The 26,427-nt window shown below is 46.7% G+C and overlaps 1 protein-coding gene across 3 annotated transcripts in view; it reads left to right on the forward strand.

Annotated features, from left to right (window-relative positions):
- The window catches only part of SYT12 (synaptotagmin 12), a 60,096-nt gene that overhangs the window by 5,650 nt on the left and 28,019 nt on the right, over positions 1-26,427 (forward strand). For 2 of the 3 annotated variants that reach the window (XR_007357264.2, XM_048854558.2), the window contains exons 2-4: positions 8,580-8,647; positions 10,914-11,107; positions 18,065-18,457. Coding sequence is in view for 2 of the 3 variants with exons in the window: in XM_048854558.2 (XP_048710515.1) it covers positions 8,614-8,647; positions 10,914-11,107; positions 18,065-18,457 (621 nt within the window). In the remaining variant the exon portion in view is untranslated. Of the gene's footprint in view, positions 1-8,579; positions 8,648-10,913; positions 11,108-18,064; positions 18,458-26,427 lie in introns of those variants that run through there. The other variant, XM_048854559.2, reaches the window with a different exon arrangement.

A 26,427-nucleotide genomic window follows, 5' to 3' on the forward strand; every position in this document is an offset into this window, starting at 1 on the left:
TAATCACTTTCTCTCTCGTGCTCTTTTCGTCCAGGGGCTGTCCCCACTACATCTGAAATCAATAGGAAGCTCCAATCAATTGAGAACTAACAGGCCAGCACATTTACTACCATTGAATTGTCCATTGCCTAGCCACTCATCCACATGCTGAAACTCCTGCCTCTTTCCCTCTCCATTATCTTGGAAATCATTGTGGGTATGTCCTGGCATAATGATCATTCCGGGGACAAATACACCACTGCCATGTAACAAACAAATACATTTCCCAGTAAGCTAGCAGTCAGTGCTGACCTGTCCTGCTGTGCTCTGAGGAACTCTGCGGATTTCTTTCCTTGGTCAATTGTTGTATATACACACACAGTTCAAATACACCCACAGCTCTTAGGGTGGACCAAAAATCATCATAGCTCCATTAACTTGATTTACAACAGCTGAGAATCTAACCCTCTCTTTCCAGACCTTCCCAGAGCCTTTATTAGGAGTTTGTACCACACTTGAATAATAACCATGGTTTCTGCAAGTCAAAAACAGGCCTGTCCATATTGAACAGTCAATAGGCATTGATTGTAGATTCCTTTTTGGGTGAGAATCTCATAGAGCCTATTATTTATTTACACCTTGCACTGGGTATATGGAGTAGCAGGAAATCTCAATATACTCATGGACAAGATTCAGTTACTTCTTAAAAGTGTAAACACAGGTGGGAATCAGCTCACTTATGGCTGCCAGCTTCTTTCTGTCCTGAGCACTAATGAAGTGGGATTAGTCAGGGACTCGTTCTCCACCTGCCTGGCTGTCAGTCAGGGAGGTATACATCCACATTTGTGGCTTTAGCGAATGCGCTTGCTGGGAGTCAGTACCTGCTGGGGAAATCAGTGGAGTTACCCTACATTTACATCCCTACAAGCGAGGGCAGAATGGCCCCTTGTATTTAAAGAATCCTTCTGGCAGACTTGAACAAATAGCACACACGGCCCTGGTTTCCAATACCCTGCCACTGGCTTTCACCTCACTGTTTGTGTACTCGGCTCCCTCGGTGTCAGTAGAAGTTCCCTCTTCTCTAGAGGCTTTCCTGTTCTGCTGTGATTCACTCTGTGCCATGGATTTCCTTCCTACAATTCTCTGCCACCAAAGCCCTCCCGAGGTCACAAACACTAGATGAATGCATGACTGAATGAATCAGGCAGCGGCAGAAAAGGAGAGAGCTTTGTATGTAAATATTCCCATAAAGGCACAAATTAACCGGCCGCTGGGGCTCAGGCCAATATCTCCCCCATAGTCAGGCACAGGGAGGGGGTTTCTGCACACCTGGTGACTGTGACCACTGCTGGAGGCTGGATAATGGACTAGGGCGACCGTTATTTTAGTCCAGTCTGGCAATTTCCTGCATTCTGTGTTTCAGTCTGTGGTATTTATCGGGTACCCATCACCATAGTATCTAAGCATGTCACAGTGTTTAATGTATTTATCCTCACAACACGCCTGTGCCATTATTCCCATTTTACAGGTGGGGAAACTGAGGACGAGCAATAAAGTGACTCACCTAAAACTGCAGAGAGAACCTATGGCAAAGCGGGGATTACAGTGCAGGAGGGCCAGGTTCTTATCCTCAGGCCACTGGAGCACAGTACTTGGTTGTCTGGGGGATGGCAACTGGAGAAAGGTTTAGTAATTGGGAGGTAGATGCAGAGGACTGTTTTGGGGGCCTGTGGGCAAGGTGGCAGCTAGGGTGGTAGGTGGGTTGGTGGGATTGATCTGTGGGATAGGGGTGGATTGAATGTTCAGTGAGAGCCCATTACACAGAATCTTTGCTTGTGGGGCAGGGGCTGTCTTTCTGTCCTGTGTTTGTACAGTGCCTAGCACAGTGGGGTCCTGGTCTGTGACTGGCTTCTTGGTGCTACCACAATACAAATAATAATAAGACAATATCCCTGCACAATGTATTAGAGTTTAAACCCCTTCTAATGGGCGGGACAGCGCTGAGGGTAAAACGGTTCTCAGGAAGCTGGTCTGGTCAAAGCGTGTTGGTGGGGTCTATGTTCTACATTCTCGAGGGGACATTTAACTGCCCCTTAGTGCCAGGATGTCTCCCAGGGGGCTGTTTTCTTCCTCCTGCAAAGCACAAGCTATTTATTTCTGTTGCAAGTAGAATGTGATTTCCCTGGCTCCGCTCCCCATGCCTGTCGCTGCTCCCCGGTCTGCAGCTGCTCATAAAGAAAACTAACAAGGATCTGGCTCCAACCGCCTTGTCTTCATTAGATTGTCACCAGCCTCCACTGGCTCTGCCAGCGCTTTATTGAAACTGCTGGTGACACATACTGTCAGGTTGAAATAATGGGGCTGGTTGAGAGGGATGGAAAGATTTAACAATAACTCCTTCCCCACCAGTAAAGCCACGAGGGAGGTCTCGCACCACAGCACCCAGCTCCAAAGGAAAGCAGGAATTCACACTCAGCTCTGAGCGCCCCAGAACGGGCATTTCATTGAAATGCCCAAGGGAGAGTCAGAGTTATTCAAATCCGGGGGGTTGGATCTGTTGCCACAGTGAATCAATGTAGCTGAAGTTGATGGAGCTATTTATGCTAGCTGGAGGGTTTGGCCCTTAAATCTCCAGGCTGTCTGTTCAGTAAGGACAATCCTGTATTCACTGCAGGGCATGGAAAAGTAGCTGGCCCTGTAGGCTCCTCTCCTCCATAATCCCTGGGCTCAAAGGATGGGATTTGAAGGGGACAGCTGGAAAGCCACAAAGTGACTCAGTGAAGTGCTCAAGGGAAAGGGGTGTAATTAATACAAAATGCTCAAGTTCCCCAGAAATTCTCCCCCCTCCCCCTTAGCATCTTTTGCCCATGCATTGAAGTCCAACATTTATGCAGCCAGGACCACACAAAAATAATCCAGTTCCTACATGAAACTCCAAAGTGAATCTGGAGATGTATTTGAAACCTGCTAAACTTCTAGCCTTAGGCTTACAGCTGGTTGGGTGAGAATTTCAGTGAAAAAGTTCAAAAGAGAGGAAAGACGTTGGGGGTTTTTCAAAAAATGTTGCAGGAATTTCCAAGTTTTTGGATGGAAATTTTCACTGAGAACTCTGATTTTTCCTTTAAAAACATGGAAAAATTTTGAGGGAACACAAAAATCTAGTTTAGGAAAAAAGGCTTAAAAAAAAAAAAGTGTAATGGAAAATGTTCCACCCCTGCGACGTGTGGCATTAAAATGTTCCCTCTGAATTGTAGCTAAGGGCTGTACTAAGCAGAACAGTATGCCAGCATCCTAGCTTTATGCTATGCTCCGTTTTCAGTAGACTGAGTTTCAAATCAGGTCACAAGTGAAATGAGTTTAGCACAGTCTCACCTAAGTATCTAGCCCACGTCTGTCCGCTGCGCACAGATCTGCCTGCTTTGCCCAGGACAGCATAGGGCCAAGTTCTACAGGACGAGCTCCGGGGTGGGGTGTTGGAACACTGCTACCAGTCTTTCGCCTTCAGGTGTATGCCCGCCAGACTTGCCTCACTCCCACTGCTGTTTAGCACTTATGATTCTGTTGCAATGTAAACCCTTTAACAACCAGCCAAGGTTTTAGGGTAGGGGTGGAAAAGACTCTGCCTCATCTTGACTTTTACCAAAGGGAATCTGTCACCTTGACAGCTTGCCGTTGTAGGAGCCACTTGCTGAGTTGGAAGCTGATTGCCAAGCTGAAATCTTAATTGGAAAGAGGAGCCAGGTGTTTATCCTGCTAGCATGTGTTCTTTGTCAGAGACTCATTCCATGGGGTTTTGTTGAATTTCTGTCTTTCCGATTGGATGTGCAGGTGTAACCCACATACCTGGGTGTGGTGTACTGTCCCATCTAGAGGCACCGAGACCACTTAGAAGAGATAGAGATGAATGAGTTTGCTCTGTGGTCTTAGCTAACAGCCAGGTGGCTTTTAGCTTATGCAGTAGAGGCTCATGCATTAAGCTCCAGAGGTCCCCGGTTCAATCCTGCTCGCCGGCAACCAGGGTCTGTTGGTGTTACACAGGTATATCCAGCAGGCAGCCTAGGGAGAGGCTTCCAGGCAGCAGCCGCAATGGTTGTACTCACTCCAGCGTGACTGCTGTTACCATAACATGAGGACAGTCCAGACCCAAAGCATTGATTTTGAGACAGACATGATCTCTCTTGGTCTGAGCACGGCACTGGAAGCCACAAACTCCTGAATTCTGCTCCCCCTTTGACACTGACTCTCTCTGACTTGGGGCCAATCAGTTACCCCTCTCCCTGCTGCAGATTTACCGTTCGTAAAATGGAGATTACAATACTTAGCTAAATCCCCATTTTACAGATGAAAAAACGGAGGCAGAGTAGTTTACCCAGGGCCCCAGAAGCAGTCTGTGTCAGTCTTAGTTACTGCACGGGCGCATTGTACTGTGAGTCGTGCTAAGTTTGACTCCTGCTTATCCCATGCATCCAAGGTGCATAGCGTTATGACTTGGCACTGGTGGCAGGGAGATTTGTCAAGTGTTCAAGTGACAGCAGTTTTTTTTTCCAGCTCTTCATGTATGTTTTCCCTTTGAGAGGCTGCTTATTCTTCAGAGTAGCTTTGAATTTACAGCCCACCTGTAGACACGGTCCTCTGGGGATGCCAGACAAGTCTTTACTTTAACCCTGGTGCAACTGGAGATTTAATTCCATCCACTTGATATTCTAGCAGTGCTTCCTAGCACTGACATCTCTGTGCTTGGAAGAGTTTAATGTGCGTATGTGACTCTGTGAAAGCCCCCTGGCCCAGCTGTAGAAGGATGACTACGCAAAGCATCCTGGGCTGTGGATAGTGTCTGACAGGCTAATCATTCTGTGAATTTTCCTCATTGTCTAGTTTAATCTTTTCTGATGCAGTGAGACGAATAACACAACAGAACACCAGTGCTGGAAGACGCAAGCCTTTCCCGAGCACTGTAGCTGAACACTGGCAATGGAAAGAATCTACCTGAGCAACCAAGCACCCATGTAAAATTAACAATTAATTAGCAACCCCAGTTCAAGAGGGACTTTACTCTGCCAAGTAGAATGGCATTGTGCAATGGCAGAGGGAACATACCAGGCCAAATCCACCCCTGCTAGCTATCTCAGGAGCCCACAGTCTGCCCTGAGGAGGGTCATGGAGTCGGCATTCTTATGCAGAGGTTTTAAGGGAATGTTCTCCCTGCGTATAAACTAAAAACTTTGGGGTTTTGTCTATTGGCATCTTCTAATGATCTGCAATAGGCCTTGTACTGTGAGTGTATTGGCAAGGGTCTTTTTGCATAGCTGTGTTGGATAAAGCACCTTAAAAACATATGGCATTGCGAAGATTCTACCTAAATGTAGCAGAGGCAATGAATTTAGAGTGCGCCCGGCAAATTAGCCAGGCACCATGTTGGAAAATTCCTCCCGGCCACAGAGGTAATAAACAGCCCCTGCTGCAAGAATAGATTGACTGGGTATGGCAGAATCGATACATTGGAGTGATTTAGGAAAAACACTGATCCCCTATTGAATTGGCAAGCTGTCTATTCTCCAAAACAGAACCACCTAGACTTAGCAAGGAGCCAAACAATGGTGAAATATGAGATGCAGTGAGAGAGGAAGCTGAACAGTGCAACAGGCATGTATGCTTAAAAACAGAGTGGAAAAGGGGTGGGGGTGGGGTGAAAAGTCTGGGGAAAATAAGCCTCCTGTGGGCTCTGATGTGGAGGAGTCCGTTCAAAGAGAGATTTAAAAGGACTAGGGGGTAGGGCTCACTTCACCAGCTGGGTTCAACAAGTCCAAACAATTGCTCTTTCTTCACATGGTGAAAACAGCCCAATGGCTGGCTGTTAGTAGAATTACGGTGGTGCTTAGAGGCCCCACAGAGCAAAGCCTCACCGTGTTAGGTGCTGTACATGTAGTTAGGCAGAGACAGCCCCTGCTCCGAAGAGCTTACAGTCTGAACAGACACAGGCAAAGGAAGTATTATTATCCCCACATTACAGTTGAGGAACTGAGACCCAGAGATTGTCACTTGTCTGAGGTCACCCAGGGAGTCTGCAGGAGGGCTGGGCTCTTGGGTCCCAGACCAGTGACTTAAGCACAAGTCCCTCCTTCCTGACTGTCTGTGGAAGAGTGATCTAAATTTTAGGCCTCCCAACAGGAAGAGAACCATGACAAGCACACCTAGCGCCAGCAGAGTGAATGTACCCGTCACCTTTCCATCAGCCAGAGAGGTGGGGAAAGCGGGGAAGATGATGGAGTGTGGAGATCCCCTGTGAAAGGCAGCAGAGCCATTGCCCTCTCAAAGACATTTGGAGGCCAAATCCTAGAGAAATGGGCCAAATTCTGCCAAAACATCCATCATCTGGAAGGGAGCTGTAATTCTTCTTCCACACAGAAAGGAGACCTCAGCAATGACTGATAAATCAGAATCTGGTTGGCAGTTTATAGCGCAGTAGTTTAGCAAGGTTGAACTGAGCAATCAATGAACTCTATTGCTGGACTTTGACCAAGACACGAGGCAGGTTTTGATCAAGACTTTCCCCAGGAGACCACCTGCATGTCATGCAGCGCTGCAGGAGGGGAAGGTCTGGAATGCCCCCTGGGATGCTATTCTCATGGAATTTCCCACCAGGCTAAAACCCATGCTAAGGGTTGGATGCCCTGTGCTCATGTAGTTTCCAGTCCAATCCTAGCTGTCTTGGGTATTTAGATCGTTCCTGTTATGGTAGTACCCGAGAAATGTCGTACCTTTTAAGGTATTTATCCTCGCAACACTAGCTCCAGGTGCTTGGAGCAATGCAGGGACTGCGTGCCACGTGGGTGGGGAGAGATTGGGCAGGGACTGTGCCCCCACTATGATTAGCCAATGGAGTTGGCTGGGCATGGGGGGAGGGGTTATGCTGTACCCCATAAAGGAGTGACCCAAATGACACTCCCTAGTGAAACAGGGGAGCCTCAGGAGGAAGAGTCTCTCTCTATGGCCAGATGCCCCTGGGGTGGTGTCTACCCCTTGGCCCTTACAATGGGCTGTGGCAAATAGCACTATATAGCACTGTGTGCAGACCCCAGTCAGGGTCAGCAGGAGGAGGGGAATGTAGCCTCGTGGTCTGACTAAGGCGGCCTGTTATTCCCAAGATGTGTGGGGCCGTCTGGAGTTGTGTGCATGTGAATGGAGAAGTAATAGGGGTAATATATGAGTTGAGAGGGGCGCTGGATGGTACTAGCCCTATATAAATAATCAGAGGTGATTGAAAAAAGGTGAGTATATTTCATAGGAAAATATTGAAAGAAACCATTTTTTAAATTTAATTTAAATTGTTTAATAATATTTTGGTGGGGGGGGACCCATCTTCTCCATTTATTCCTTTCTTTTCCTCTCCTCCCCATATTTTTTTCCCCCTCAGTGGTGAAAAAGGGGAAATTATTGTTGTGGAAAGGGAAGGAGAGGAGTCGAAGTGGGATTTTTTTTCTCCCCACCAAAACAGAAGCCACAACTATTTTAATTGAAAAGAAAAACATGTTGACCAAAATTACATTTCGTTATGGTGTGGAAAAAAAAATTTCATCGAAAAAACCTTTTTTTTTGGCAGGGATGGGGAGGGGCGTGGAAGTGGGTGAGGCCTATAAATAGTCACAGGCATATTCCCACGTATCTATTGTGCATCACTTATAATGTCAAGTGAAAAGCAGCTCTCTCCAGTCCCTCTCTGGGCTGCGTGACCGAAAGTCAAACCCAGGCCTTGGAGTCCAGCAGCAGCCACCGCTGCAATTGAGCAGGCTCTGAGTAAAGAGCCACAGTGCCCAGACCCTCTCTCTGCTAATGCTAGTGCTCTCTCTCCCCCTTCCTGCATTAAAGAGAAATTGAGGTCTGGGGCTGGAGCTCTAGAACATGTAGGTTTCATATACAGAGTCTGGGTTTAGTCCAGTGTTCAGACTGAGGTCTGGGTTTGGATTCCTACCACCCAGAAAGTTGCAGGGAGAAGGGGATGTCTGACTCCAGGGTTTGGTTTGAGCCCATCCCTATGTTGGTCACATATAGAGTGCCATGCCCCTGAAATCAGGTAGTGTCCTTGTTGGCAGGGCCAGTCCCTGTGTGCAGGGATCAGCCCTGGTTTTGGTAAAGCCCCTGGCGTGCTGGACATTTGAAGAAAGTGCCAGCCAGCTGAGCTGTGAAACTGACAGCAGTCTGGGGCAGATACCTCCACCACCAGGTCTGTCATGGGCTGACCCTCTGCCTGTCCTCTTAGGCAGGATTCCAGTGTCTCCCTCCTTCTCCTGTCCTCCACCCAGTCTCTGAACCAGCACCTCACATGCAGGGCAGCAGGCCAGGGAGAGTCTATGTGGCTGAGGAGAGGGAGAAATGGCCAACCTTTTCTCGGTAACCCTTCCAAGCACATCTCTCTGATGCTCACCAAGGCCCTTCCCTATGCACGCCCTGTGGCAGAAGCCCTAGTTTTCCACTGTGGTCATCTGTCACAGGGCAGAATTTAAATCCAGTGACTGATTGGAAATGCTCTTGCGTGAGAGATCAAATACCTTTCTTCTCTGTGTGCTTCTCCTCTCCTGACTACTTTTGTTTGTACGTTTCAGGCAGTCTCTCTAGCTGAGAGTAATAGAGTTGGACATGGACAGTAATATAGCTGAATACCGCATCAGTGGTGAGTACCTCTAAACAAGCACTAGGGGATGTTGTTTGGGATTGATTTGAGCTGTAATTCTCCGATCTGGAGAACAGAGAACAGCTGCCTTTCTGGGTGTCAGATGGGACAGGTACAGTGACCAGTTCTGAGAGGTCCGTGTGGAAGTACTCTTAACACAGTGTATACGCCTGTAGAACTCACTTTTGCAGGGCATTCCTGGAGCTACTAAATTGGAAACCTTTGCAAAATGGGATTATTTCCCCCCCCAGAAAAACCTTAAAGTGAAGTTAAGACTGTAGGTGCGTACCAGTGGTTTGGAATGTGTTCCCTCCAAAGTGAAGTAAGCCAGGAATTGGAGAATTAAGGGTTTACACCTGTCATGTCCTCACAACAGAGAATTAAGGGGTGTTGAGAATAATTCATTGATACTTTGAGATGCTCTAAGTATGGGGGCCATATACAGAATAGAATTTGCAATACTTAGATTGTAATTGGGGCATGGATTGTCTTTGTTCTGTGTTTGTACAGTACCTGTCACAATGGCATCTTGGTCCAGGATTAGGGTTCCCAAGTGCTACACAAGAAAAATAATACATAATACACCCACTAGGATAAAAATCAAAAGGGCACTCCATCTTCATCTAATCCATCTATCAATCCATCTATTTTTGTACTGCAGTAGAATCTAGGCACCCCAAACCGAGATCAGGGTCTCATTGAGCTTGGCACTGTACAAGCAGAACAAAAAGATGGTCCCTGGGTGTCCCAAAGAGTTGACAGTCTAAGTACAAATGAAGAGACAAAGGGAAGTACAAGGTAATGATGAGACAGTACAGGTCAGTGTGAAGAGGAGTGACCACAGCATACCTCATGCTTCACAGCCCAGGTAGATCACCAGCCATGATCAGGAAAAACTCTCCTTCTCTCCCCACTCTATCACAATTAGATCAATTTTATAGGTATTATGGCTTCCTCTGACACATCCGTCACTGACCGTTGTCAGAGACAGGGCATGGATGTAGGTAGACTGTTGTTCTGCTCAAATATGATATTCACAGTCTAAGACGAAGTCTCAGTTGTATAGTTTTTAAGAAATGACGCCAATGGGCCAGAATGTTGTCATAAGAACAGGGTCTGCTATTCGAGAGAAGGCCAGCCTTCTATTTTCACTGCTGGAGGCACAGATCTCATGGTGGCCTTGCGTGACAAGGATTTCATGTCTTGTTGCATGCTGGATGATGGCTGTAGATTTAACTATTTTATGTGATGGATGCTGGCACAATGCAGCAACAATTGTGAAATGTGCCATGCTGGAGCGCCTGCATTCTCTTAAGTTGACAGTGAAGAATGCAGATTTTTCTCTGTATAGCCAGATAGGCATAGGAAGCTTTCTCCCAAATTCATTTGGCGTCACCAACTCATTGGGAACTGGCCTTGTAGAAAGGACAATGTATTTCATACACCCAGAGAGTATGTTCTGTACACTTTATATATGTGTAAAATCATCTATTGAGGTAAATTGTCATAGTTCCATTGACTTTGATGGAGCTCTGACACTTTATACTAGCTGAGGATCTGGCTTACTTTGTGTATATGTGTGGGGGCTGAAATATATGAAAGCAACCACGCACAAATTAGTTCATAGTGAGTGAAATGATGATTGCGATTTCCATCACAGCTCTTCGGTGGGAAACAATTACACAGGAGCTGCCATTTTACAGGAGCAGATGAATCATCCATCTTGTCTGGTGTCCTGTTTCTGACATAGGCCAATGCCACATGCTTCAGAAGAAGACTGAACTAAGTCCCCCTTTTTCCCCATAATTCGGGGATGGGCATTCCTTCCTGGCCCTGGCTGGTGATCAGTCTATGCTGTGAAGCATGAGGATTGAAAACCCTTGGTTAATGTAACTTCAGATACCCTTGTGATTCACTTAATGATGATACCTAATCCTCTTTATGAGTTTACTTAGCAGCGTTCCCCAGTAAAAGCCTGGCACTATTGCTCTGAAGTTAAATGCTATCACTAGATAGATTGTCCAGGAATTGCCAGACTGGATCAGACCCAAGGTCCTTCTGGTCCAGTATCCTGGCTCTGACTGTGGCCAGCACCAGATGCTGCAGAGGAAGGTGTAAGAAACCCTGCGGCAGGCAGATGCGGGTTAATCTGCCACACATTAGTTCTCATCCTCATCACTGAGAGATTGGTTTAAGCTCTGAAACATGAGGTTTAATATTTCTGCCCCTGGACCCCACTCCTGACAATAACTCTCCTCTCTTCTAGTTATAAGGAGTCCACACGGGTGGGAAATAGGTATCTATGTGACTGGCGCACTTGTTCTGCTGGGAATCGCTGGACTAAACCTGTGGAAACTATGGAAGTCTGGGAATTATCCAGCACCGTCTCCATTTCCCAATTACAACTACCGATACCTGGAACAAAAGTATGGGACTACATATTCGGACATCAAACACAAGGTAAAAGCCCTTCCTGTTCAGTGTGACTAGGTTGCTAAAAGAACAGGAGTACTTGTGGCGCCTTAGAGACTAACAAATTTATTTGATCATAAACTTTCGTGGGCTACAGCCCACTTCATCGGATGCATAGAATGGAACATATAGTAAGAAGAGATATACACATACAGAGAACGTGAAAAGGTGGAGTATGAGGCTAGTTAATTAATTAGCACAGTAGTGTCCAGGAAATGGACCGCTTGTGTAGACCAATCCACACAAGCGGTCCATTTCCTGGACACTACTGTGCTAATAAGCGATGGTCACATAAACACCACCCTATATCGGAAACCTACTGACCGCTATATTTACCTACATGCCTCCAGCTTTCATCCGGGACACACCACATGATCCATTATCTACAGCCAAGCTCTAAGATGCAACTGCATTTGCTCCAATCCCTCAGACAGAGACACACCTACAAGATCTCTATCAAGTGTTCTTACAACTACAATACCCACCTGCTGAAGTGAAAAAACAGATTGACAGAGCCAGAAGAGTACCCAGAAGTCACCTACTACAGGACAGGCCCAACAAAGAAAATAACAGAACGCCACTAGCCGTCACCTTCAGCCCCCAACTAAAACCTCTCCAGCGCATCATCAAAGATCTACAACCTATCCTGAAAAATAATCCCTTACTCTCACCGATCTTCCTCGCTTACAGACAGCACCCCAACCTGCAGCAAATACTCTCCAGCAACCACACAACAAAAACCCTAACCCAGGAACCTATCCTTGCAACAAAGCCCGATGCCAACTCTGTCCACCTATTTATTCAAGTGACACCATCATAGGACCTAATCACATTAGCCACGCCATCAGGGGCTCGTTCACCTGCACATCTACCAATGTGATATTTGCCATCATGTGCCAGCAATGCCCCTCTGCCATGTACGTTGGCCAAACCGGACAGTCTCTATGCAAAAGAATAAATGGACACAAATCTGACATCAGGAATCATAACATTCAAAAACCAGTAGGAGAACACTTCAACCACTCTGGTCACTCAGTAACAGACTTAAAGGTAAGGAGTACTTGTGGCACCTTAGAGACTAACCAATTTATTTGAGCATAAGCTTTCGTGAGCTACAGCTCACTTCATTGGATGCATACTGTTCAAAGTGTAGAAGATCTTTTTATATACACACAAAGCATGGATTCAAAGGTGGCAATTTTGTAACAGAAAAGCTTCAAAAACAGACTCCAATGAGAAACTGCTGAGCTTGAATTAATATGCAAACTAAATACCATTAACTTGGGTTTGAATAGAGACTGGGAGTGGCTGGGTCATTACACATTGAATCTATTTTCCCATGTTAAGTATCCTCACACCTTCTTGTCAACTGTCTGAAATGGGCCATCTTGATTATCACTACAAAAGTTTTTTTTCTCCTGCTGATAATAGCTCTTCTTAATTAATTAGCCTCTTACTCCACCTTTTCATGTTCTCTGTGTGTGTGTGTATGTATGTGTGTGTGTATATGTGTGTGTGTGTATATATGTGTATATATATATATATATATATATATATATATATATATATATATGTATATATATAATATCTTCTTACTATATGTTCCATTCTATGCATCCAATGAAGTGGGCTGTAGCCCACGAAAGCTTATGCTCAAATAAATTTTAGTCTCTAAGGTGCCACAAGTACTCCTGTTCTTCTTGTGGATACAGACTAACACGGCTGCTACTCTGAAATAGGTCGCTAAACATTCCCACCAGCCATCAAGCTTTTATAAAGACAGATCAATATGGAGGGCATGAGATGCGATGTCCTGAGGTTGGGGGTTCCACGACCACCACTCCCAAGAGGAGAAGGCGGGTGGTGGTGGTCGGGGACTCTCTCCTCCGGGGGACTGAGTCATCTATCTGCCGCCCTGACCGGGAAAACCGAGAAGTCTGCTGCTTGCCGGGGGCTAAGATTCGCGATGTGACGGAGAGACTGCCGAGACTCATCAAGCCCTCGGATCGCTACCCCTTCCTGCTTCTCCACGTGGGCACCAATGATACTGCCAAGAATGACCTTGAGCGGATCACTGTGGACTACGTGGCTCTGGGAAGAAGGATAAAGGAGTTGGAGGCGCAAGTGGTGTTCTCATCCATCCTCCCCGTGGAAGGAAAAGGCCTGGGTAGGGACCGTCGAATTGTGGAAGTCAACGAATGGCTACGCAGGTGGTGTCGGAGAGAAGGCTTTGGATTCTTTGACCATGGGATGGTGTTCCATGAAGGAGGAGTGCTGGGCAGAGACGGGCTCCATCTTACGAAGAGAGGGAAGAGCATCTTTGCGAGCAGGCTGGCTAACCTAGTGAGGAGGGCTTTAAACTAGGTTCACCGGGGGAAGGAGACCAAAGCCCTGAGGTAAGTGGGAAAGCGGGATACCGGGAGGAAGCACAGGCAGGAATGTCTGTGAGGGGAGGGCTCCTGCCTCATACTGGGAATGAGGGGCGATCAACAGGTTATCTCAAGTGCTTATATACAAATGCACAAAGCCTTGGAAACAAGCAGGGAGAACTGGAGGTCCTGGTGATGTCAAGGAACTATGACGTGATCGGAATAACAGAGACTTGGTGGGATAACTCACATGACTGGAGTACTGTCATGGATGGATATAAACTGTTCAGGAAGGACAGGCAGGGCAGAAAAGGTGGGGGAGTAGCACTGTATGTAAGGGAGCAGTATGACTGTTCAGAGCTCCGGTACGAAACTGTAGAAAAACCTGAGTGTCTCTGGATTAAGTTTAGAAGTGTGTGCAACAAGAGTGATGTAGTGGTGGGAGTCTGCTATAGACCACCGGACCAGGGGGATGAGGTAGATGAGGCTTTCTTTCAGCAACTCACGGAAGCTACTAGATCGCATGCCCTGATTCTCATGGGTGACTTTAATTTTCCTGATATCTGCTGGGAGAGCAATACAGCGGTGCATAGACAATCCAGGAAGTTTTTGGAAAGCGTAGGGGACAATTTCCTGGCGCAAGTGCTAGAGGAGCCAACTGGGGGGGCGCTTTTCTTGACCTGCTGCTCACAAACCGGGTAGAATTAGTGGGGGAAGCAAAAGTGGATGGGAATCTGGGAGGCAGTGACCATGAGTTGGTTGAGTTCAGGATCCTGACGCAGGGAAGAAAGGTAAGCAGCAGGATACGGACCCTGGACTTCAGGAAAGCAGACTTCGACTCCCTCAGGGAACGGATGGCCAGGATCCCCTGGGGGACTAACTTGAAGGGGAAAGGAGTCCAGGAGAGCTGGCTGTATTTCAAGGAATCCCTGTTGAGGTTACAGGGACAAACCATCCCGATGAGTCGAAAGAATAGTAAATATGGCAGGCGACCAGCTTGGCTTAATAGTGAAATCCTAGCGGATCTTAAACATAAAAAAGAAGCTTACAAGAAGTGTAAGGTTGGACATATGACCAGGGAAGAGTATAAAAATATTGCTCGGGCATGTAGGAATGAAATCAGGAGGGCCAAATCTCACCTGGAGCTGCAGCTAGCGAGAGATGTCAAGAGTAACAAGAAGGGTTTCTTCAGGTATGTTGGCAACAAGAAGAAAGCCAAGGAAAGTGTGGGCCCCTTACTGAATGAGGGAGGCAACCTAGTGACAGAGGATGTGGAAAAAGCTAATGTACTCAATGCTTTTTTTGCCTCTGTCTTCACTAACAAGGTCAGCTCCCAGACTGCTGCGCTGGGCATCACAAAATGGGGAAGAGATGTGGAGAGAGAGGTGGTTAGGGACTATTTAGAAAAGCTGGATGTGCACAAGTCCATGGGGCCGGACGAGTTGCATCCGAGAGTGCTGAAGGAATTGGCGGCTGTGATTGCAGAGCCATTGGCCATTATCTTTGAAAACTCGTGGCGAACCGGGGAAGTCCCGGATGACTGGAAAAAGGCTAATGTAGTGCCAATCTTTAAAAAAGGGAAGAAGGAGGATCCAGGGAACTACAGGCCAGTCAGCCTCACCTCAGTCCCTGGAAAAATCATGGAGCAGGTCCTCAAAGAATCAATCCTGAAGCACTTGCATGAGAGGAAGGTGATCAGGAACAGCCAGCATGGATTCACCAAGGGAAGGTCATGCCTGACTAATCTAATCGCCTTTTACAATGAGATTACTGGTTCTGTGGATGAAGGGAAAGCAGTGGATGTATTGTTTCTTGACTTTAGCAAAGCTTTTGACACGGTCTCCCACAGTATTCTTGTCAGCAAGTTAAGGAAGTATGGGCTGGATGAATGCACTATAAGGTGGGTAGAAAGCTGGCTAGATTGTCGGGCTCAACGGGTAGTGCTCAATGGCTCCATGTCTAGTTGGCAGCCGGTATCAAGTGGAGTGCCCCAAGGGTCGGTCCTGGGGCCGGTTTTGTTCAATATCTTCATAAATGATCTGGAGGATGGTGTGGATTGCACTCTCAGCAAATTTGCGGATGATACTAAACTGGGAGGAGTGGTAGATACGCTGGAAGGGAGGGATAGGATACAGAAGGACCTAGACAAATTGGAGGATTGGGCCAAAAGAAATCTGATGAGGTTCAATAAGGATAAGTGCAGGGTCCTGCACTTAGGACGGAAGAACCCAATGCACCGCTACAGACTAGGGACCGAATGGCTAGGCAGCAGTTCTGCGGAAAAGGACCTAGGGGTGACAGTGGACGAGAAGCTGGATATGAGTCAGCAGTGTGCCCTTGTTGCCAAGAAGGCCAATGGCATTTTGGGATATATAAGTAGGGGCATAGCGAGCAGATCGAGGGACGTGATCGTTCCCCTCTATTCGACATTGGTGAGGCCTCATCTGGAGTACTGTGTCCAGTTTTGGGCCCCACACTACAAGAAGGATGTGGATAAATTGGAGAGAGTCCAGCGAAGGGCAACAAAAATGATTAGGGGTCTGGAACACATGACTTATGAGGAGAGGCTGAGGGAGCTGGGATTGTTTAGTCTGCAGAAGAGAAGAATGAGGGGGGATTTGATAGCTGCTTTCAACTACCTGAAAGGGGGTTCCAAAGAGGATGGCTCTAGACTGTTCTCAATGGTAGCAGATGACAGAACGAGGAGTAATGGTCTCAAGTTGCAGTGGGGGAGGTTTAGATTGGATATTAGGAAAAACTTTTTCACTAAGAGGGTGGTGAAACACTGGAATGCGTTACCTAGGGAGGTGGTAGAATCTCCTTCCTTAGAGGTTTTTAAGGTCAGGCTTGACAAAGCCCTGGCTGGGATGATTTAACTGGGAATTGGTCCTGCTTCGAGCAGGGGGTTGGACTAGATGACCTTCAGGGGTCCCTTCCAACCCTGATATTCTATGATTCTATGGAGAACATAATCAGCTCAATCCTTTGATTTCCTCAGCAAGGTCTCAAACAGAGGAAGACTTCAGAAACTCCAACCCCAGTGAAGTCACTAGAAAGCAGCATAAACCACAGCAGAAAAATGCAAGAAGAAAATTAGGAAGGCGATGAAGAAATTTGAAGAGCTAATAGCCAAAGATAAAAAAACAAATCACACAATGTTGTTTACATCTATTAGAATCAGGAAACCTGCAAGAGAATTGGTGGGGTGGCTGGATCATGTGTGGGGTACAATGAACAGTTACGTGGCAGAGCCACAAAATGATTGCTTTGCATCACCTTTCATACAGACAAGGTTGGGAAGGTACTTGTCCTAGACCTGAGCTAAAGGAAAATATGACCCAATAGGTCCCTTCCAGTCCTCAAATCCAGTCCCCTGAGATTGCAGGCAATTCTGTCATCTAATCCTGTTAAGGAACTTACCAAGCTTCATCACAAAACCACTTAGGTTGTGTGCCCCTACTACTCCTAAGGGAAGGCTGCCCCAGAACCTCACTCCTTTGATGGTTAGAAACCTTCTACTTTCCAGTCTGCATTTATTCATGGCCAGTTTTATACCCATTTGTTCTTGTGCCAATATCAGCCTTTAGTTTAAATAGCTTGTCTCTCTCCCTGCTGTTTACCCCTCGGATGGATTCATAGCGAGCACTCATATCCCTTCTCAGTCCCACTCTTTTTAGTCTTCTCGGATCATCCTGGTCGCTTTTCTCTGCACCTGTTCCAGTGTGAATTCATCTTTCTTGAACTTGGGTGATCAGAACTGCACACACTATTTCAGATGAGACTCTCTCTTTGTTAGCTATAGGTCCTAATACTACTGACAACTTTTTCAGTAGTACCTAAGTGACTTAGGAGCCAAAGTCTAATGGAAAGTCAATGGGATTTAGGCTTCTAAGTGCCTAAATCACTTTGAAAATGGAACTTAGGCTCCGAAGCTGCTTAGGCACTTAAGAGATGGTGTAAAATTTCCTTATTTATGGACTAAATGCTATTGGGTAACATAATCAGACACTTGAGCAAATATAGTTCACCCAGTAGGGGGCAGTGGTACATGTTATGTATTCGAGGTGGCCAAAAAAACAGAAGGGGGACAGATTTGTGGAAAAAATTTCAAATTTTTGGTTGGTTTTTTAAATTAATTATTTTTCATTTTTTGTACCTTTTTCATCATCTTTTTTTTTGTTCCAAAATGGAAAGCTTTCAAAAATGATTTTTGAATATTTATATTTACAGATAACTAAGGTGTCACTTAGTTGACTAATGAAAAATTACCCTGCAGCAAAACGAGAAAGGGAGAAATAAGGGATGGGAAGGGCTTTCATATCATATACCGTATCTAGTGCGTTATCTAGTCTCTCTTAAATGACCTAAGCACTTGTCCTGGGAGACTGTACCACAGCCTAATGCTGTAGATCTTCTTGTTAAGGAATCACCTTCATATCCCATGGCAATTGCATATTTAGACCCCTTAGCACTTAAGAGCCCCATATGCTTTGTTTCACATGTAGTAAGAAATAGTTCAGAGGAGAAGGGGTTAATGCAACCTGAGTGCCTCTTCTATCCTTTTCTATGTCTGCAGAGGGGGGGAGCCTCAAACTTCCGAAAGGCAGCGGAAAGGACGTCCCCTGTCCGCAAGCCCCGCCTGAAGATGGATGACACCTTTGAGAACATCAATGAGCTGGGTACCTTAGAGTTGATGAGCAAAGACCTAGATCTGGGTCCATTCGGGCTACTGAAGAGATCTGTATCCACTGACTCCCTCAGCTCCATCTCCTCCATTGGGAATAACTTTGGCCAAGACTTCACTGTGGGCCAGGTGGAAGTCAACATGGAGTACGATGTGTTCTCCAACACCCTGCACGTCACGCTGCTGCAAGGGAAGGACCTCCTGGAGAAGGAGGACGTCAACTTTGAGTCTTGCTTTGTGCGTATCAGCTTGCTCCCAGATGAACAAATCATTGGCATTTCCAGGGTAAGTGTCTGTCACCTTCTCTTGCAGCATTTTTGGAGGGGTGTGTGTGTGTGTGTGTTAAGGGAAATGTGTATGGGACTAGTCGTTGTTCATGTTATACCGACCTCTGAAAAGCTAGATCTCAACCTCCTTGCAGCAAATTGGCTGAGCAGTCAGGGGTCAAATCTGAGGGTGCATCTCCTGCTGCTCTTCTTTTCTGACAGGAGGATGATAGGGCAGCACGAGTCAGTAAAGTCCGGGTGGATGGATGGATGGATGAGGAGTGGGCCACAGAAGCAGCGCGTCTTGGAGCCCTGGGAGGAGTATGATAGCTGGAAGCAGTTGGCGTAGTGATTACTGCAACTTAGGGCCTCCTAGTGCTTGGAATGGCTACAACATTACCGCCAAGCTCACGGTATATAATGTAATGTAATCTCATTTTTTGAAGAATTGGGGTAGGTTCTCAACGCATGGTCACTCCTGCCATAAAACCGATAGGCAAAGGAGTTCGCAAATGCAGAATCACACTCTTGTCCCAGTCCTAATTGCCCATGATGGAACCTGAACGAATCTAGTTTGAATGAAGAAATTTACATTTTGAGTTGGAGAAGGAGCAGCTTTATCCAGCTGGGAAGGAGGTTGCAGGTCTGCACTGGTGACCTTCACTGGTAGTGCACTGTAGAAAGACTCTTTATTTCAAAATTTGCCAGTAGGGGCAAGTTTGCACCATGTGGGACATTCTGCATCTCCTCTGCTAGGGCAGAAATGGGTTAGTAGCAAGTTATACAATATAGGAGACCCCAAATACCGGCTGTTCAAGGGTCACCCCACATTTTGCAGCGTATCCTTGGGCACAACTAACTCATCACATGTATGTTTCCATGTCCCTCCAAACATGAACAACCCTGGAGGTCATGTCTCCATGACATCAAAAACCATAGGTGCTGAAACAAGGGATGCGGCGGGGGGGGCGGGGTGTGCAATCTGTGGACTGGGTGTGCTTGACTCAAGGGAACAATCCCCAAGGCTCCTGTTCCTTTAATAAATTACACAGCCTCTGATGCTGTCCCAGCCATCTCTCCACCACGTACAGTTCCACCACCCAAACAAGCAGAGGCAGAAATATCACGGCGCTTGCAAATGCAGACTCTGATGCTGAAATTGACAGCTACAGCTTCCAGGACTCCTGCTTGCTTGCGACAAATCAACATTCATTTCTGCTGTAGCTTGGCTGCTTCTAGGGCTGGGTGAGTGCCCCTGAACGGCAGCTGTCCAAAGCTAGATTGCACTTCTCTGTGAACTTAGAGTATGATCGGTTTGTTCTGGGGATCGCTTTTATCTAGCAAATGCTGGGCGCACATTGCATGATTCCTCTAGCATGGGCTTCCTTCCTTCCTATTTAGTTACAGGCAAGAACTAGGCATTGGTCAGTTCCCGGGGCACTTGTACTGGTGTTTTCCAGCCCCTTCCTCAGATGTGGAGTCTGTCTGTCCAAGCGTGAGGTGCGTCTGCTTACTTCAGGGCTATCTTGGGCTGTTGTAGACAATTGATGATTTGTGTCACACTTGTTTGAGGCATGAGACTGTGTTCATAAGAAAAGTGTGTTATCACTGTTGGGAGATGAAGGATGGTCCTGTGGCTTGAGGCGCTGACCTGGAACAAAGAAAATCTGTGTTTGGTTCCTGATTCTTCCATAGACTTCTGGTGTGACGCTGGGTAAGTGGCTTAATCCCTGTGCCTAGTTCCCTATATGTAGCATGGGGTTAATAGTGCTTCCTTTGTCTGTCCTGTCTGTTTAGACTATACACTCATCAGGGTAGGGACTCTCTCTTACTATGTGTGTTTGCAGTGCCCAGCACAGTGGGGCTTTGATCTCAGCTGGGCCTCTAAATGTTACCATAATCTAAACAATAGCCGTCCTCTTTAGGAAACAACCCTGCATTGTTGGCTGAGAGGGCCAAGATCCCCTAACAGGAATGAGGGATGGGCATTACCTGTGATTCCCTGTCAGCTCAATGTGGTAAAATGGCTGTTAACTGACAGCAGAGGGAGGAAATCTTTCGAGGGCCTTAATTCAAAAGCCTGCTGAAGGCAAGAACTCTTCCCATGCAGACAGGGTCACATGCTGCGGATGCTCCTGGGCTGAGCTGACCAATCCAGCTCTTGCCATCTCCAGCGTGCGTTTGAAGGTGTGTCTATGCCTGCGGATTTCAGGTCCAGTTCTGGAATGCTGAGCAGCTGCAGGAAGATGAGCAGCTATTGCCGGGTGCCCCCCAATGAGCATTTTTCTGGGTGTGTGTTCTTGCCAGGCCACTCGCACCTTGGGGCGCTCATGCAGTGTGAGTGCGGATTCAGGCTGTAGGGATGCAGCCCAGCTACATCCATGGGCCATATTCAGCCCTGGCATTAGCGGGCAAAACACCATTCGAGTCAGTGGCATCACACCGGCTTCTGCCAGCAAAGAATTTGGCCCCGTGGCTGCAAAGGCAGTGTCAGCAGAATTGTGTGAGGGGAGTGGATGGCCGGGCACTACTCCTCAGTCCAAGTGGCTTGTTCTGTTCCATTCCCTGCTTCGTAGCTGACTCAGCACCTGAGCCAGTGCCCACTGAAGTCAATGGAAAGACTCCCATTGATTTCGCTTGGATAAGGCCCCCAATATACCACAGTGAGCTGGGAGGTAGATGCAGCACCATGCAATGCACTGGGTATGTCTGCTGTGAGCTGCTGGCTGGGACCCAGTGGAATATTATCCTCCCCAATCCCTAGCACTAGCCCTTCCATTTCTCCCCAGCTGCATCAGTGGTGAGTAATGGGTTAATCCCGAAAGAAACCTCCACTGGGGCATGGGAAGCTCCGGGCAGACCCAGTTATAATTCAGAAGCTTCTTCCTTGGAAGTTGTTTGTGATACCATCTGTCAATTTACTAACTGTAATGGGAGCAATTAAGTCTGTTCTATGAGATGGAAAGGACTGTAAAGAGAGTTTTGTTTCAATCGCTTCCCTAGTCAATGAGCTGCAGGCATGCTCTTCTACTCTTGGGAAGCGGATCTGTGAGCAGTATGCAGAGGACCTGGGAGGTGCTGTCTCCTGGCGAAGGCAATAGAGGGGGGAGTCTGGACTCCTGAGTGCCATTCCCAGCTCTGCTAATGACTTACTCTCTAGCCTTAGGCAAGGCACATATCCTCCCTGTAACTCACTACAGCAGGGATAGTGATACAGACCCAGCTCCCAGGGGTACTGTACTAACTCATGCCTGTAAAGCAGGAGAGAGCCTTGTCTGGACAACTCAAGCATCCTGGATTTTGCAGGACATTCCACTCCGGCTGAATCAGGCTGCCTGTTTCACTGCATCACAAAGGCAGGCAAGGGGAGGAGGGACAGACTTCCACCAAATGTGCTGTAGCCTGTGGGAAAATGCTTTGAGGAAGAGACCATGGCCTCAGATTTTGTCTCTGTTTCATGTACTTCATAGCCCTTATTACTGAACAAGACCTTGTATCCCACCCCTAGGAGCCTGCCGGTGCTCTCCAGCTGGCTTGGAGTACCCAGGGAAAACTGATTGCGACAGGAGCACTCCCACCTCCAAATATTGGGAGACTGACCTGCTCCTCAGCACATGCAGCTGCTCTGATTTGCTGCCCTTTCCAGGAGGCAGGCAAGGGAATAGGGCAGGGCAGTGAATCGGGTGCAGACCTCCTTTGGGGAAGTCTATAAGCGTATAGTCTGTGGGGCAAACCCATAGCGTTGGCTGGTCTGATTTTGGTCATCCCTCTGCTCACTGCTGGTTGTATTTCTATGCTCAGAATGGAGGGGGAGATGGCTAATGGTGGGGAGGAAGGCGAGTGAAAGGAAGAATATTAAAGGGAAATGGAGACAGTGGGAGACAGGTCAGATCAGAAAAGAAAACTAAGAGGGGTGATTAGGTTGGGACCCAGCATGTGCTTAGCCTGAAGCATATGAGTCTTCCTGTTGAAAGTCAGTGGAATTGCTCACATGCTTAAAGTTAACCACCTACCTAAGTGTTTTGCTATGTCCAGGCATTTGAGAGGGGAAAAGCCAAACTGAAACACGAACAAATGATGCCAAAGGATAGAGAAACATGGGTGGGGAAAATCCAGAATGTGGAAAAGACTTGAAAAAAAGAGGCATTGAAGATGGAGAAAGTCATTATTTGATCATATATGAAGTTTTAGTTTCTATAAGATTTTTGTATGTGCGATTTGTTGTTGCTATATTTGTGTGTGTTACCCCAGCGTTCCAGTCCTTAACCAGGACCTCATTATGCTGGGCGCTGTACAAACAGAACAAAAAAAAAAAAGGGTCCATGACCCAAGGAGCTTACAACAGAAGTGTAAGACAAGAGACGACAGGTGGGGAAGCACGAGGAGACAATGAGATAATACAGCTAAGCATGTTAGACAATTGTCTCAGCACACCAACTACCTAACTGTTGTCAAGGTATGGAGGGGTTGGTTTGTGTTTTATTACTAGTGGCTTATTTATTTCTAGCAAATCTAACACGTTTCCCAGTTTTGTACTCAGAAGGCCACCCTCCCGCCTAAATCCACTGGCCTGGGGCACTCTGTGGATCATCAGTGATAGGTGATGATGGGGCAGCTGCCTGGTAGCTCAGAGAGTAAAGGCTAAACATTGGTGCCAACCACCATCCATTCTATTCCTCCTCCTGTTGCATGTGGCTTGCTCTTGCCTGTCCTGTCCACCTCCGTCCTCTTGGAAATGGCTGTCCGCTTCCAGCAGCATTGTGTGGTGTTTGTGCTTGGTTTCTGGACAAGCTAATTTGAGTGTGGCCAGGGAGGGGGAAGCCCCTGGGAGGCTAGATATGGAAAACGTGAAGACAATTAAAAGTTTGAGGAAACTGGGCTAGAAGTTGCGTTAGTTTCTGTAAATGGGACGTTCCTCCAGCCAGTGATCCCGACAGGCTGTGTGTGTGTCATGTAAGAGGCAAGTCTCTCTGAGCAGCTCAAAGGAACGTGCAGGCATGTTTCACATTTGCACTTGCTCCAGGGCAATCATGCCCTTCTGCTCAGCTCCCTCTGCCTTGACATGTATCAATTTATATATGTCGACATCTCAGTTTAACTCCATGCGCAGGAGCCAGGGCCAAAAGATTCAGACTGTTTCAACAAATGATGAAATAAAATGACATCCCACAGGGACAGCTTGGATCCTACTGTGTGGTTTTTCAAATCTTCCCCTTCCTAAATCTCCTTGCTGCTGCACAGTTTCCTTTTAATTAGCCATGAGATAAGGAAAACACAATGCTAGATTTGCAAGTGCTCAGCACCCACAACTGAGACCAGACCCTCCCTGCTGAGCTCTTTGCAAAATCTGGCTCCAATTAATAGAGATACCTAGCTCTTATATACCACTTTTCATCAGTACATCTCAAAGCACTTCACAATCTTTTAAATCACCCCTGTGAGCTAACAAGGGGCTATTGTACAGATGGGAAATTGAGGCACAGAGAGACTAAGTGACTTGCCCAAGGTCACAGAAAAGTCTGTGTCAGAGCAGGGAATTGAACCCAAGTCTTCCAAGTCTTAGGCCAGGGCCCAAACCACACTACTATCCTTTCACTATGGTGGTGGGTTCCTGATAATCTTGCCCATAAAGTCTCTTGTTCCTTTTAATTTTTTGAAGGGGCAATTTTTAAATAAATCCATTTCTGGTAAATGCCGCTAGGTGGCCAGCTTGAGACACTCCAGTCTTGTTCTGCCATGGAGCAGGGACAGCCATGCTTGCTTGCTTCTCCCCCAGTCCCATCCCAGCATGCCTTGGCTTTTACCTGGAGACACACCCTGCAGTCCCCAGGATCATTCAATTCCTGGCCTCTCTGCTGAGGCGGCCTACAAGGGTGCCATTTAATACCAGTTGAGATGGTGGCTTTTGTGCCATGGAGTCCTGCCCAGCAGAGACCAAACTGAAATCACTAATTCATACAGCAAAGGCTACATAGGACAATGGTCAGAAGTTAACGACTGATCATTGCCATTCTGGGCTGGATTTGAACCAGTCACCAAGGCCCTGATCCCCCAAAGGTTTCCATGCAAGTGAACCCCTGTGGCCCTGCCGATGAAGTCAGTGGGGCTCCATACGGGTGCAGATGGAGTCATTTGCAGGTTTCCAGCTATTGCAGGATTAGGGCCCTACAACTGAACAGCTCCTACCCCATTGCTCTGAGAATTTCAGCCCCACATTGCAAAGCCACTTGTTAAGGTGGCAAAGAGCTTTCCATTATAAACCTGATTTTTGACCATATCCTCGAAGTTCCTCAATAAAAGAAGTCCGTAATACCCAACATGTCTCATGATTCTTCTCTAGCCAGCTCTGTGTCTTTGGTTGGGGGTTGTGTTTTGCTGCTTTCTGTTGCAAAGTTTGAGGTTAGTTGGGCCGGGCATCTTGGAGGCAGTGAAGTTGGAGAGAGTTTGTTCATTTTTGGAAAAGGCATGTGATGCTTTTGTCTCTGGCCTAGATACCCCAGCTTTGCCTTATTCAGTTGTCCTCAGTGAGGAGAGTTTGAGCACTTAAGGCAAGTTGCATGGTTAATTCTGGAGTTATTAGCCATCCAAGCTGGACACCCTGAATGTCCTGTCCAGTCCTGCCATATGTTGATGACTGACCCTGTAGACGGTCATGCCCCGCTAAGCTTTGGCTTAAAAAAGAAGTCGTCTTATCATTGCAACTAGCTTAAAGATATGAACTGATTCCAAGAGGTGGAAGTTTGTCCAGCTCATGGCAAAACACCCCAACCTGTCTCCTTTAAGCCAGATATAAGCTCACCGGGAACCTGTCTGCTCCTGTCAATGAGCTTTGGATCAGGCCTATAAAACAAACCCCCTCACAGCCTGGGCTGGAGAGGCTCAGAACCAGTAGGGAGGGAAGGGAGGAATGCAAACATTGTCACAAATTATTGTTTTTGCTGACATTTTGTTTTCACCAACACTTACTCACCAGCTTCATTTACAATGTACCAGTATCCACATTGGGTGGGCAGGGGCAGGGTTACAGTAGGGTTGCCAATTTTGAGTGGGCATATTCCTGGAAGTTTCATCACATCACATAATCTTTAATTAAAGATTAGTTTTTAATTCCTGGAGACTCCAGAACAATCCTGAAGGGTTGGCAACCCTAAATTACAGAGTCAGAGTTAAGGTTGTCTTTGTGGAACCTTATCTCCAGATTTCCAAGCTCTCAAACATTTGGTGGTTTGGGAGGTTTTTTTAACTACAGTGGCATAAATATAATGTTGTTTGGAACTAACTGCCGCATATTTACGACTCTAGCTCTGGCCTCACCAAATTGTTTATCTGGAAATTCAATGAACAAAAGAAGAAGGGAAAAATCATCTTAGTAGGTAGTAAATTCTGGCTTCCAAAGATATCTGTGTAAAATATTCCAGCAAGTATAAAATATTGTCTTTAAAATATTTTGGCAGTGCCCTTTTAAGACCAGACTCTCTGAATTTATGCTCTGTAGTTTTTATTTATTGACTCTATTTACAATTCACTAACACTATTTATAGACGCATACTGGCCTGAGACAAGTAATGAAGACACATTAGTCTCTTTCCTGTAGTGTTCTGTAGTCACTTGAAAAAAATTAATATTTATGTAGCATCTTTCAATTCATAGATCCCCCAAAACTGTAGCAACTGTAGATATTTATACAGGGATCACTCCACCACTGATGTAGTGGAGCCATTTTGAGAGCCCATCTTTCCCCCAGAGAATGCCCGGATTTCCCATTGACCTCAGTGGGAGTTGCTCATAACCCATGGGGAAGCATAGGGCCATTTGGTGGCAGGCAGCAGCTAAGACCCAAATGTTGCAATAGGCTTTGCAGAAGCAGACCCAGTGTTCTCAACTCAAGATAAGTCTCTCAATGTCTGGTGTTTTCCTTTGAGCTCCAGTTCCCGGATTCATGTGGTTAGAGGAGAACCTGAGCTTTCGTTTAAAGGAAACAGGAAGTTT

The sequence above is a fragment of the Caretta caretta genome, chromosome 6 (assembly GCF_965140235.1).
Source record: "Caretta caretta isolate rCarCar2 chromosome 6, rCarCar1.hap1, whole genome shotgun sequence".
Taxonomy (NCBI): Eukaryota; Metazoa; Chordata; order Testudines; family Cheloniidae; genus Caretta; species Caretta caretta.